We start from the raw sequence: 15,000 nt of genomic DNA on the forward strand, positions 1-15,000 counted from the left end.
AGTTTTATTTAAAAAAAAAAAATATCAATGAGCTTTTAACCTGGACAAACTGTATTATCTTCACAGCTATTGTTGTAAGCGCTGATACCAGTACAACCTCTACCATGAAATAATGGGTAAGGATTGTCACAACTTCTTTTAATATTTTTAACTTCACTACCACATGATTTAAAACATTTTAAATCTGACCAGCTTCCCCACATTCCTTCCACTGAAAAAAACCAGATAAATAATTTTATATTCAAATAATTTACAATACATTAGCGTGTGTGTGAGTGTGTGTATATATATACATATATATATACATATATATATATATATATATATATATATATATATATATATATATATATATGTACAATTATAAATATAATATATATGTATGTGTATAGCATAAACAATGCCACTGAAAAAAACTCTGAGCCCTGGTTAATATTCTTAACTCGTTAAATAAGTATTTATATGCCCAGGGCCGCAAGAAGCAGAAAAAGGCCTTTGAAAATTTAATGTTTTAATTATGAATGAAGAAACTTGTAATTTAGTAATTTATCAAAATAAAACTTCTAATGATATCTCTTGATATAAAATGTTTTAGAACTTGATTATTTAAGTACAAAAAATAGACAATTTTTGTTATAATTTTTTGAAAATGTTAAAAAATGTAATTTGTACAAACACACGCCCCACCCTCTCTCGCCTAGTCTGTATAAACTTATAAATAAATATTTATTTAAACCATCTGCCTAAAGCTCCAGATGAGCTTACTATAGCTAGTAACACCTAATTTTTTATTATTTCTTTTTATTGCTTTTTATTTTTTATTGTTATTTGTTGTTTATTGCTGTTACTGTTTTTATTTAAAACTCTTTCTTAACTATGAACTTTGTTTAAAAAGGCCATGAATATCATTTTTATGTCCGTTGTTTTTATGCTAATAAAATGTTAAACACAGATGATATTTTTGATTTTAGACAAATACAAATTACTAATTGATACCTGTTACACAGTTATGATTTTGCAATATGCTGCATATACTCTATCAGTGAAGGAGACCTTCTCTCTTGTTAAAAGGGCTTTAACAATTTAACAATTAGAGAATTCGCCAAAATTTATTCTTTAAACTTTGTTATTTTATTTTTGAAATTAGGAAATTAAAAAATTGAAAAAGGTAACACGGTTTCACCCCCAACTTTAAAGAATAAGGGGTTATCCCTTATCTTACCCAAATAACTTTCAGTTGTAAATATTAATTAATTTCTTGAAACTATATTATTAGTTTCGTACATTGAGAAAAACAGTTGCTCTCTCCTATCAAACATATTGCATCACTAAGTATTACACAACTTTGGATGTACCACTGATCAAAGGAATAACACTATTATTTTGATATACAATAATATCTTATAAACTTTTTTGTTATTTTATTAAAAACCTTGATTATGCTCTACGAATATCTACTCTATTTGTAGGTAGCTCACTGAGAATAAAATCCTTTTCAATCCAATAAACTCAGAAACGTTAAAAAAAAGTTATTGTCTACTGTTAGGTTTTTACATAATTTACGAGTTACTCAAATATTATTTCAATAACAAAAAACTTAAGACTTTTATATTTAGTATGTTATTTTACAGTGAAGCGTAAGAACAAAATCTTATTAAAACTTGATTTAGCACTTTTTATGAGGGCATCTATAAAAATCTGACATATTTATTTTAAACATATTTACTTTTATTTTGTTTTTATAACATCTAAATATAAAGAGGTTTTCTATTTAAAAAGCGGTCTATAAAAAAACTACCTTAAACTCTAATTTTACATATGAATACATACTTTTTCCTAGTAAAAGAAATAAAAATTTGCAATAAAAGCAAATTTTTAATATTTTTGATAGGAAAAAGTGTTTTTTTCCTATTAAAAATAGAATAAAAAATTATGAAAAAAAAAGTTTTTTTTCATTATTTTTCATTTTGATATTTTTCCAAATAAATTAAATTTTTTTAATGTAATGTATAAAAAGAAAAAACATTTAAACAGATATTAGCTGATACCTGGACAGTTTCCTATATCACAATTTAGATCTCGAAAAACTGAACTTGTTTTTGCTTCTGAAATTAAATAGCTTCTTCTATATCCTTCACCACAAGATGTAGAGAATTCACTCCAGACAGCCCATTTAACTAAAATATTAAGTGTATTATACTACATATTAATTTAACTACATTTCATATGTTGACAAGTTTAACTCATCAGAAAATTACTTTGATATTGTTGTCAAGTAAAACTGCAGCTAATTTGAAATAATCAAGTTTTGTTAGTTTACTTTGCCATAAGTCTAGAATTGTGAATTTTTTTTTTCTTGAATGGAGCTAAAACAAATCTACAGCAACAAATCTATAATCTTAATCATATTTCATGACAAAAGATGCTCCGAAGTTGTTGTGTTTTAGGTTGCACAACTAATTGTAAAAAAAATAAAGAACTTAAATTTTATGATATTCCTAAGAATGATACAGTCATAAGAAAATGGTTAAATGTAATAAATCATGCTGCAGATAGCACTTTGTCAAGCAAACTGTGGTCGCCTTAATCTTCGAATGTTTATGTTTATTCAGCACACTATATTACTAGTAAACATTGTTTCTTAAACTTTTTGTTGTATAAACTAAATAAATTACAACAAATACTACTTGTTTAAAAATTTTAGGTAAAAGAGAACTCTTTGAGAAACATCAAAACTCAGTTCCTACAGCTTTTAATACTGCAACAATAAATTCTCCTCAACTCAAAGAAATGCAAATAATAACAAACTTAAATGAGTCAATAGTAGGATAACTAGACAAAGTAAATATTATTGTCTGCTTCAAGTCCGTTTTCTAAATTACTTTGATATTGTTGAACTTTCCAACTTTCTTTTAGAAATAAATGTTCATGCATGCAAAAAATTAAAACTACGTGCTCAATCAATAAGTAATGAAGTTGATTTTGTCATTAGAAAAAAAAGAGGACAAGTAAGAAAAGTGAAAAAACTGATTTTTTAATTTAGTTATTTATTATTTAAATTATTGTATATAAACAGTAATGATATTTATTGTTATTTATAGTAGAGGTTGTATATGTTTTAAAACTACTTCAGTAAATTTTCATAAAATAAAGAAAATTATTTTATACTTAACAGAAAATGATACCCAAGTTAGTACTAAAGAGTATTTGCAACAACCTGATGTTATTGCTCCTGTGTGTTCCAAAAATGTTTTAGAACAATCTTTCAGTTAAAGTCAAGGTATTAATAAATTTAATTTAATTTTTTTTACGTTTTGCATTGTTGCATAGTTTTTTCAAATATATTTTTCCAGAAATTAGTAATTCTCTACGTAACAATGTAAATTTAAAACAATGTTCTAGCATTGCAAATAAACAAGGTATCAATTCTATTAAACTTAAAATCAAGTTATCTTTTTTGATTTTAGAATTTTGTTTACTTTTTGCTATTATGTTTTATTTGCAAAAGTTTTTTAAAATATTTATTAGAATTCAGTGTTCCTGTATTTAATGAACATATTCCATTCCAAGATTCTAGTAAGAGTTATATAGAAGGTATTGAATAATTTAAAAGTTATTTAAACACAATATAAGTATACAAAATGTTTTATGCATTTTTTTTTCTACTTTAAAGAAAAGACTGTTGCTGTAAATATCAATATTCAGCAAAGTTCAAAGTCTTTTGAACTCAAAAATTAGTTTAATTGAGAAAATCAAATTGCTATAAAACTGTACTTAATGAGTTTTAATTGTCAACCAATGATTTGTAAACATAAACTATCTTCATAATAAATATTGTATGAACTTAACAAGGTTATGAATAAAAAAAAATTTCGGTTAAACAAAAACACTTCTCATTTCTTAAAAGAAATAATGATGGTATGCAAGCGAATCTGTGATGGAGATGCTTGAAAAATCATAACATTTTTGCGTAATGAACTACACCTTTTCAAGATGTAATTGAGAACTAAAAATTATAATTAAGAAACGTAAGATGTAATGGAGCAGATAAAAGTTGTAATTAAGAAACATAAGATGTAATTAGGATTATGAAAAAAAAAATTAAGTAGTGTAAGATGTAATTTAGAAGATGAAAGTTGTAATTGAGAAACGTAAAATGTAATTTAGAACATGAAAGTTGTAAATAAGAAATCGTAAGATGTAATTGAGAAGATAAAAGTTGTAATTGAGAAAAGTATAAAGAATACAAAGTTGTTTGTATTTTGAATTTTGTAGTCCTAATATACTATGTAAGGCAGGAAATAATAACATAATACCAATAAAATATAAAATTTTGAGCAAAATTGCTAAAGATTTAATGCACATAATAGTAGTATGATAAAAAATTAATGTGTAAAAAAGTAACATGTAATCCACCTCCTTTCATTTTTACTAAAGGAAAAATGTTAGGAGGTGGAGTAGCAATGTATGTTTCTAAAATAAATCAAATAGATTAGACAAGAAGATCTGGAACCTAAAGTTAATGAATGTATTTGAATTGAAATCATTTTTTAAAATGCAATGCAGACACTTGTTTGTTTAATTTTTAGACTCCCTGAAATATCAAAATATTTGTCACATCTTTTAAATGAATAGTTCATTGATATGTGAATCAAAGTAACCAAACAGTTAAAGGAAGCAATACTATTAGGAACAATAATTTTTTTTTAAAAACATATTTAAATGATTTTAGGCAAATAATAACTATTCTAACTAGAATTATAAAAGAATCACACAAATTTAATTGACATAATTAAATTTAACAAGCCACATTTCATAAAACTTCAATGTAATTCCCACTGCACCCTATGATCATATTATGGTTGGGTGTGTCCATAAGAAAAACTTCTTTGAAACATCAGTTTGAAACCATAAAATATAAAAATTTTTCCAAGTATGATAAAAAAATGTGAGACGAGTTGGCAAGTTATAACTGAGATAATTTATAGAGCACTATAAATATAAACACTGCATGGTATTACTTAAAAACAGCTTTAACAAATATGTTCAACTAACATGTTTTGTTTATCGCAATGTTAGGAAAAGCAAGAAAGAATAAGCAGAGTACTATCGCGGTGAACACAAAAGATTAGGAAACTATTTTACGAATCTTGTTAGACTTGCAAGACAAAAACATTGCAACTATCTTATAAAGAAAACTATAAATGATCCCCTAAGGTTTCTGAAAATCATAAAATCAATATTTCCAAAACCAGGAACTAAATTAAATACTATTACGTTCCAAAAAGCGTTCCAGTGAAATCAACAAATGAAAAAAACAAATTAAAGATGTTTTGTTCTTTCTTTGCCTTGAGTGCACAACCATTAGTGTTGGAGATACTATGAGCAGCTTCTAATTTAAACAACTAGCCAGTTAAAATTTAAGTATGTTTTTGAAGTTTTTATCAAAAAAAAACTAAAGGAAACTAAAAAGCAGAAGGCTGCAGGTGGCTAATGAACCTGGAGAATTTCTGAAAGACTGTGCACACATTACAGACCTTGCCAAATCATTAGAAAAACTTGCAAAAGCCATAAAAATAATTTAGCATTAACATGCGTTTTTTAAGTCAGAAAATCCAAAAAGAGCAATATCAGGTTGTTTTTAGATGAAAATTGTATGATTTTAGTTTCTTTTTTATATTTAAATTTTTTGAAATTTTAATGAGCTTTCAGTCAAAATACACAAAATCTACTTATACTTATATATTGAAACTGCATTGGGCCATGCACTATCAACAGCAAATAAATTCAACAGTCAATACTTGGGGTAAACATCCTTGCTGCTGATCGAGTCACACATTTGGGCATTCCCTGTATGAGACGCAAGCATAAGTCATGAATTTCTAGTTCGCAATTCCATACTTGGAGTATGCATTCAATCAAAAAACGCCTAGTGGTGGGTTTAATTGCATTGACCTTATGTTTGACAAGAAGCCAGAAATTCTCAATAGGATTCATATCAGGTAAGTTACCTGGCAAGCTAAGCAAAAGAATGTTCGCATGTTTCAGGAACTCAGTGACCCTTTTAGCAGTATGGCTCGGAGCTCCATCTTATATGAAAATTCCATTGTCTTCAGGAAACCATGCAGCCATTTGGGATAACAGTTTGGACTGCAAAATTTCAATGTATTGGTCCTGGCGCATGGTCCCATTGACAATGTGCAGATGGTCTGGACCTTGAAAAGAGCTTCCCCAACCATGACCATTCTTACTATTTCATTCATAACTATTATTATTCAATAACTATCGTGTTTCTTTTATGTAAAATAATTTGACTGTATGGCTTATTTTATTGATACATTTGAAATATTGGCAGATATTGAAATATTTGACTTGTGGTTAACATATTTATAAATTTGCTGAATAAAGTCTTCTATACCAGCTTGGGTTTTAGTTTACTACAATTAATTCACAACATAGAGGATTTAATATTAAAGGTGCTATCAGGGCAACATTAAAATCATAGCTTTTAAATAAGAATATAGTTATCTGGAGGCCAAGTAATCTAGACATTTTTTTAATGTTTGTATACATGTGAATAGAGGAACTTGATATATAAAATGTTTCCCATTATTTATATGAGTGTGTGGATCACTTAATTTATTAGATAAGGTTAATGTTAACGCTTTTGTTCGTTTTAATACAAGTGTAGCTAATGTAAATGTATATTATAAGAGTGGCCAGAAAATTTTCATGTTCATTTTTCATGAATTTTCCCTGACTCTTATAAAAATTATCTGATTTTCTGATAAAATCCATCAAAATTCCTTGACTTTTGCAAAATTTATTTAATTTTCTGACTTTTGCAGATGTCCAGCAACCTGCTTTTCTACAAAGAGAATTTATAGAGAAGCATTTTTGCAGATTAAAAAATTAAATATATTTAAAGGAGGGTAATAGTTTTAATTCGTCATTAATTTTATATTATGGTATAATTTTTCCAAAAATATGTTTCTTGAATATGCTGTAAACATTCCTAACACTTTCTGTTGATTTTTAACTCCTTATAGTTACAAATGGCAATTTTACAATGAAAGGTATTTTACTTATGTTGTTATTTATTAAGTTGCAAAAGAATTTTAATAAGCAAAATTGAAAGAGCTAATAAGAAATTTGTTGTTTTTGTTTTACAAGAGCAATCTGAATTTAAATTTGCAGAAAAACTACTTGAAATTTAACGAAAATAAATGTAAAAAATACTTGTTTGAGTGTTTTCATATAATAAACCTATGAATATATTCTTATAAAGATTAATGTTTTCTGCCTACAAGCATGATGTTTACAAAAAGATGTGACACTGCCCAACAAGTCATCTATAAACTGATGATTTATTAATTTGAGCAATCATTTATGAGAATTTGATAAGTGATTTTCTGCTAATTTATTATTGCTCTTAAAAAAAAATTTGAAGATATTGCACAAAAATTGAAAAAAAAATTGCTTGGTTTTGTTGTTGCGCATAATAAATAATCAATAATTTTCTGTTGTATTGTATTGTATTTCATTTGCTGTTGTATAACCCCACTTATAAATCAGCCTTAAATCATTTATACATCATCTTACCATGTTTTCTTCTGACAACTTTTGTTTTATTTTAAATTGAAAAAAATATTTATTTTAATGACTTAATAAAAAAATTTTAATTATTATACTTTTTTGTTTTACCCAAGTAAATCATTTAAAAACTACTTTTTTCCAAATGCCCTATGAACAACGAATGTATAACTATTGTCATATTTAACATATGTTATATATAATTACTTTAAATTATTTGAATTAAAGTTATTATTAAAATAATTTAATAAAATTAAGTAAATATAATTTTAATATAAAGTCAAAAGTATTTGTATATTTCAGTTCACCAAAGCATTCAGAGTTGTTGCCAGAACACCACCCAAGATTATTTGATTCATTAAATTCAGCACTGTAAGTGATGTAACAACTTGGTTCTAAATAAATAAAAAATAAAGTTATAAACTATGAAATATAAAAAACCAATTGTAAAAAGCCATCATTACTTCTTAATTGTCTAATACATACTTAAAGATCAGTGGTTATAGATCCATTGTAAATTAGTTACATTTTCAATTGTGTGTCCATCATTCATTTGATTTTCAAAATATTAACAAATAAATTTATGTAATGAGCAATCTTAATTTTTTAAAATGTTAAATTTAAAATGTAGCTTTTAAAAATCAAAGCTATCACCCTATTATACCCTATACTAGGGTATAATAGGGTGTAACCATTATATTTTCTTTATGTTTCAATTTTTGTAAAATACTAAGCTTTTTGATCACAATTAATTTTTGTTTTTCAGCACAAATCATAAAAACATTTTGTTTTTAGGTTTGATTTTAAGGCACCAACAGTTAGACCATTAAGGTTGTATGTAAAGCATTGTTTAAAATCAAAAAAATTTGCATTTTTGGATTAAATCAAGCTATATATCTCCTAAAGCCATCATGCATTAAAAAAATTTATAAGTAATTATCAATGAGCGTGCAAAAGCCTTGGAAAAAATAATTAAAAAAAACAAACAATTATGGGATCAATGCATCTCAATAGACCTATATTAGTAAAAACCTAAGGTCTAACATGAAAGTGAAAAAGTAACAAATATATCAAAGCTTATATAAGGAGTTATCTCCTTTCAGTTTTAACCATTTTATAAAAGTTATTCTTGATGGATAACGCTCTCCATCGTTACCAGCAATATCAGGGGTACCTCATAGATAATAAAATTTTTTTATTAAAAGTTCTAACGTTTAACAACTTATTTAAAAAGTTCAAATAAGTTAAATGCTATGTGTAATAACTTTATTTATTAGACATTATTTTTTCGTTTTTTTCTTCTTTTTCAAAAAAAGGTGTATGCTAAAAAGACAAGCAAAAAGTATTTTTAATAATAATAGTAATAATAATAATAACAATATTAATAACTAATTTTCATACTTTAAAATCTATTTTTTTACCCAAACATTTCTTATCTTCAAAGCTGGTACCACAACACCATTCTGTATTTTTTGAAATAATGCACTCTCTTGTCCTATTCCTATATCCCAAAAAATCATTACAATGTGACCAACTGCTCCATGATCCCCAAAATGCTAAAGTAGGTAAAAATTTTTACTTTTTAATTTTTTAATTTTTACACCAATTTTAAATTTATTTACAAGTTTTTCATAAGTAGTGGATGAGTTATCATAAAAACAGTAGAAGTTTTTTATTTAAATTACATTTTAATAATTTTTAATATGTATTTTATTTCAATTACTATTACATAATTTTTTATTTTATCTTAGTATATACTTTGATCTTTAATTTTAATTATTTTATTTACATTTCATAAATTAAATATTTACAAACTGTGTGAAGTTAATTGTGCCATGTCACGCCATTTAGTATTTCAATAAAAGAATATCGTAAAAATTTGTAACTCAAGTTCAATATAATTATTCAAGCAAATGCAACCTCACTTCAAAAAAGCAGAAGTTGATTTGATACCTATAATTACTTATCAGGTAATTATAGACCAGTCTAGCTTGAATTAGTTAGAGATAAAATAGTTTGCGATGATGGAACATCTAATTGCTAATAACCTTATCATTACATAGTTTAAAAAAAAATTTAAGATGACCGTGCTGAAAACTAAGTGGTTGAAAGTATTGTCAAGATGTTTGATACAAGCTGCATTTATTTCAAAAACAAACAGAAAATAAGTTGTTTAATTTTTTAAAAACAAACTAATTATTAAGTTATTAACAAAGAACAATTGTCATAATAATTTTAGTTGTAAGTATTATTTAGGCTCACAAATCTGCATAGGTATTTTTGTAATAAAAACATGTTTTGAATAAGAAGTATGTGTGCTTACTAGAGAACTTTACATAATTTGAATGTGACTTACACAGTTTACAAATTAGACTAAATTTTATCCTTTTTTAGTTAGACTACAATGGTTATAAAAAAGTATACATGTTTGCAGTAGCATGTTTTTGTTCATGATGCAAAATGAAAACAGTAACTAAACTGTTTTTTTACTTTTAAATAATAGTAAATGCTTTTTTATCTTAAATCATATAATCAAATTTATTTGTATTACTATTTACTAAATTCAAAAAATAAAAAAGTATTTTTAAAGGTTTCATGAGCACATATTATTTTAACAAACTGTGCTGAATAATATGTCAGAATAATATTTTCAGGATGGTTTTCATCATTCTAAAATATTAGCTGACCAAAGCTGTCAATGTGATTTAAATAAAATGCATTATAGCATTTTATCAATGATATGCATTAAAACATTTTATCACATTCTTTGATGGTAAGATGCTTCAAAACATCCTTTAAAATTTTATCTTCTAGTAAGTTAGCTAAAAACTCAAAGTTGGTATCTAACCAATATTGTTTCTCTTCCTTTAAATATGTTCACATTACTTATAATACTTATATCCATATGTATATTTCAGCAATGTACAAAATAGAAGAATAATATTTTGTAAAAACAGAAACTTTCAAACAACTATCAAATGCAATGTATTATTTGTGTATTACCACTATGTAGTATTATTTTGTGCATTACTACAATACAATTACTACAATTTTGAGTATTACCACAATTACTACTATGTAGTATTACTTTGTGTATTACCACAATGTATTACTTTTTTTTATTAGTATTTACAACTAAAAAAAAACAACTCGCTATCAGAGATTGATGTAAAATCTTTCAAAAAAAAATTCTACTGCTATAATTCTGGAAACATAATAAGACACTTGAATACTGATTTTGAAGAGCAGTGCTTGTTTTTTCCTTTTTTATTAATGTTATTATTAGTATAAAAATATAACTTTTTAACATGTAAGATGAATATTTTTTTTAAAATAAAGTAACCGTTTTATGTACAAAATTAAGTTACGTTGTAACATAAAAAACTAAGTTACATTGTAAAAGATTTTATATATTTAGTTAAAAAACATAATAGTTAAAATGATAATAATAATAATAATAATAATAATAATAATAATAATAATAATAATAAACAATAACAATAATAATAATGTGATTTAACAAATTCTTTTAAAATTGATCTTATGTATATTTTCATTTATAACTCTATTTAATACATCAATACATAATATTTTATTATAATATCTGTATAATATATATCAATTTATATTTCTGTTTTAAAAATGATCTAATATATACTTTTTACATAAATAAAAGTAACTTTTATAAACTTGAATAATTCCTTTTACCTAATAATTATTTGTATTGCCAATAACTGCAACACTAACAAGTTTAAATGAAAAATGTATAACGTAAAAACTTAAACTTGTTTTTATTATTTTTAAACTTTTAAAAAAAATAAATGATTAAATAAATAAAAATAAATAAACCAAAAATGATTTATTGTTTAACTATTTAACTTAAAAAAAAAAAAATCAAAATCAAATACGTGCTAGAATGATGCTCAAGAACTAGATTGCTTAAGAGTTTTTAAGTTGATAACATTTTTTACAAAGTTGTCATTCAAGTTTTAAACTCTTTTATAATTTCATAATACTTTCTTTTATCATTATTTCATTAAAGTTGTTTACTGCCAAAACATTGTTTCAATTATGTAAATGGCTTATGAATTTTAACAAAATTCAGTTATTTACTGTAATTAATTAATTGTTACAATATTGTTGATATTCCTATAATAATGAATGGCAACTCTCTCACTGAGTCCTCTTCTTTATGTCAAATTAAAATTCACTACTGACCTCTCATGGAAACAAATTATGCATTTGATTGCAAAGTTAGCATCTACTAATGTTTCTTTTTCTCTTTATTGTGCTTGCAATTATTTTACTCCTAACTCCATTCTTTACTTCTACAAATCCGGTATTCCTTAGTCTCTTATACTATATATATCTTATACTCCTAAATCTTATATTCACTCCAAAATTGATCACTCTAGTTCTTATAAATGTACAATTAAATACTGAACAATCAAACAACAGATTAAAGAAACTGGAAGAACTGTAAACTAAACATCTAGCAGAAGATGATAGACCCAAATTTTTTATCTGTAGTGACTTAAAAATTACCAACAGAAAAGGAGATTATGGTACAGTTTGTCTTGTTTCTCACTGCAAAAAGTTATTAAGTCTTTTGAATCATGTTATTCAATCTTGCAAAATTTCTGGTAAATATTTTGTTAAGCTCCGAATTGATGGTGGTAAAAGTTTTCTCAAGTTTTTTCTAAGCATTGCTGATACTGCGTTAAGGGTGGATACTAGCTCATCGCCTCAAAAACAATCTCTCAATTAAAAGACTGGCAAAAATATTGGAGATAAAAGACAAACTCTTGTTGCAATATCAAAAGATTTATTAGAAACTCACTCTGGTCATTGATTAATGTAAAAGGAGTTAAACTAACTTTGACTTGTAATATGAAAGTTACAAATATAATTTGCAGTCTTCAAATCCATTTAAGTATGCAACCTTGTACAATCATTAGACGTCAAATCCAAGCATCTTGCCAAATCTGGAAACTAGCAAACACTGGGCTTTATCAAATCTAGCTTTAAGTCTTTTCAGCAATCTTGTGGAGTTGTTGGTAATGTAAAGTTGCATAGCGATACAATTAAAAGCCAATAACCAGTGGGTCTGAAAATACTCTGATTTTAGAAATAATCCCACTGATGGAATTGCATCTCCTTATAAGAGTTGTCAACCATCTTTTCAAGATACTTAAAACTGATTAGATAGTAGCTGTTAAGTGGTCAGCTATCTTCCACATTTAACTAAGCGTGTATCATGGGGGCTAGTTTGAAGATAATGAACGCAGAAAGCTTCTTGAAAATGTGGGTGTGCTCCAGCAACATGCTGATTCAAACTCAGTTCCTAACATTCTTCACAACTGAAGGATTCAAAAGTTTTAATTAAATTGTTAACGCTTGCTTTGGATTATTCCTTCAACCGGATTTTGCTGAAACAATTGAAAATTTCAGGTGTTACTTAATGATAACTTGTGCAAGCATAACACACAAAACTCACAATGTCTTTCATTAAATCAAAAATTTTATCCACTTCTATATCCACTTATAATCTCCAGTGATGACATAACTGACCCTGTTAAATGTACCATACAAAGACAAAGAGTTCATACAGGAGTCTACTTGCTGACCTAGCTGACTAGAGTGACTGTTAAATATCATTATTAGTTGCCACCAATCTATAAGTTTTATTACATCATTAGACTTTAAAGATTATCACAAATACTTTACCATGGCAAGACCGTTTAATAGGAAGGTATCAAATATGGTCAACAGGGAACAATCTGTCAGAGTAGTTTAACTTATTTTTTATGATTCCAAAATCTTTGTTGCATGGGAGACCTAAGTAACTTGTAACAAAATAAAATTGCTCCATCTTTATAAACATACTTAGTTCAGTAAGTTTCAACAGTAAATAAAAAAGTCATCGCTTTTATTCTAAACCCAACAGTTGTCAGACTACTAATGTCACTCTGTATTTTCATTAGAAATACAAATATTATTCAGATAATTCAATAAAATGGACCACGTGTATTCAAGGCTTTTTGCAAGCTATGCTTTGGTTGCAAACGTAAAGAGGTGCCTTTGTTTCATTATTATATTGTGCATACAGAAAATATTTATAGTCAACTGGCTTAGATGTTTCTGGACGCAGCATAAAGTTGCTTTAGATAATGTTTTATTCATGTAGCATCGAGTTGCTGTTATGAAAGTATTGAAACCAATATTTTGCTGTTGACAGAACCTTGAACTACCCACTAACTCACATCTTAGAGGCTTATTGGCAGACTGAAACTTATGAAACAGGCAAAGTCAGAAATTTTTTGAAAAACTGATAAGTGCTTTTTAGCCTACCATAGTTTCCAATAAGATAAAAAAACTTTTTGCTTTTGGCACCTTAACTTCCTAAGAACATGAATATTGCAATCACATCTGATTTTCCTTTTTTGTTGTCAATCATGTTTTTTAATAAAGGCAAGTTTTCCTTATTTGCAAATAAAATCAGTAGCATGTTTCTCTTTGTGAAATGGAGCATTAAAAAAAAATTTTTATAAACGTTTTTAAGTAATTAAAGAAAGAAAAACTTAAAAAAATAGCAGGAGTTATTGTCTCAATTTAAATTTACAACTCTACTTGTCAGTTACTGTTAATAAGTACACAAAGGTAGATTAAAACAAATAATAAGCTAAGTAAAGCTTGTTTTAATTGTCGAAATATTTAATTTATTTAGAATATCTTTAAAAATTAAAAGCTATTAAAAATAAATACAACAATATACATAACAAAATACATAAAAAAGCAACAACTTTTTTACATACTGATTTTAGTATAATGAGTTTCTTATCTGAAACAAAATTTAAATGTTATAATAATATAACTTTTTTAGGTAAAAAAATTATATTATTTTGATATTTAAAACAAATCATTTACCAAAGCACTCAATTATTTCAGAACTGTTTCCATTACATTGATTCATTGTATTTGATACATTGCAATTTCTTGATCTGCTTATAAGTTTATACGATTCATTACAACATGTCCAATTGTTCCATTGGGACCATAATGCTAAAGCAAAAAATTATTGAAATGTTTTTGAATAATAGACATATTAAAAGATAAAACTTAATGCTGTTTGTTTGAAAAATTTACGTTTATTTTCTCTGTTTTATAATTTTTTTTATTTATCTTTTTGTTTTTGCGCAATGATTGCAGTTAAATAAGTTTAGATTGTTATAATAAGTTTAGATTGACAGTTAAATAAGTTTAGATTGTTATAACTAGATTGCTATATTTAAATTGTTAACACAATAAAAAAATGAATCTTAGTAGGTATTACTTCTTTTTCTTAAAGCTATTATTTTTTCTTAAATATGTTTACAAATATTGCAATATAATATGATGCTATTTAAC

The 15,000-nt window shown here is 25.7% G+C and overlaps 1 protein-coding gene across 3 annotated transcripts in view; it reads right to left on the reverse strand.

The window, feature by feature from the left end:
- Positions 1–15,000, reverse strand: part of LOC136080674 (A disintegrin and metalloproteinase with thrombospondin motifs adt-1-like) — a 157,492-nt gene that overhangs the window by 3,651 nt on the left and 138,841 nt on the right. For all 3 annotated transcript variants that reach the window (XR_010638590.1, XM_065797621.1, XM_065797620.1), the window contains exons 15-19: positions 14,521–14,655; positions 9,015–9,149; positions 7,902–7,988; positions 2,049–2,177; positions 41–211 (exon numbers count right to left, since the gene is read on the reverse strand). Coding sequence is in view for 2 of the 3 variants with exons in the window: in XM_065797621.1 (XP_065653693.1) it covers positions 41–211; positions 2,049–2,177; positions 7,902–7,988; positions 9,015–9,149; positions 14,521–14,655 (657 nt within the window). In the remaining variant the exon portion in view is untranslated. The remainder of the gene's footprint in view (positions 1–40; positions 212–2,048; positions 2,178–7,901; positions 7,989–9,014; positions 9,150–14,520; positions 14,656–15,000) is intronic.

The sequence above is a fragment of the Hydra vulgaris genome, chromosome 05 (assembly GCF_038396675.1).
Source record: "Hydra vulgaris chromosome 05, alternate assembly HydraT2T_AEP".
NCBI lineage: Eukaryota > Metazoa > Cnidaria > Hydrozoa > Anthoathecata > Hydridae > Hydra > Hydra vulgaris.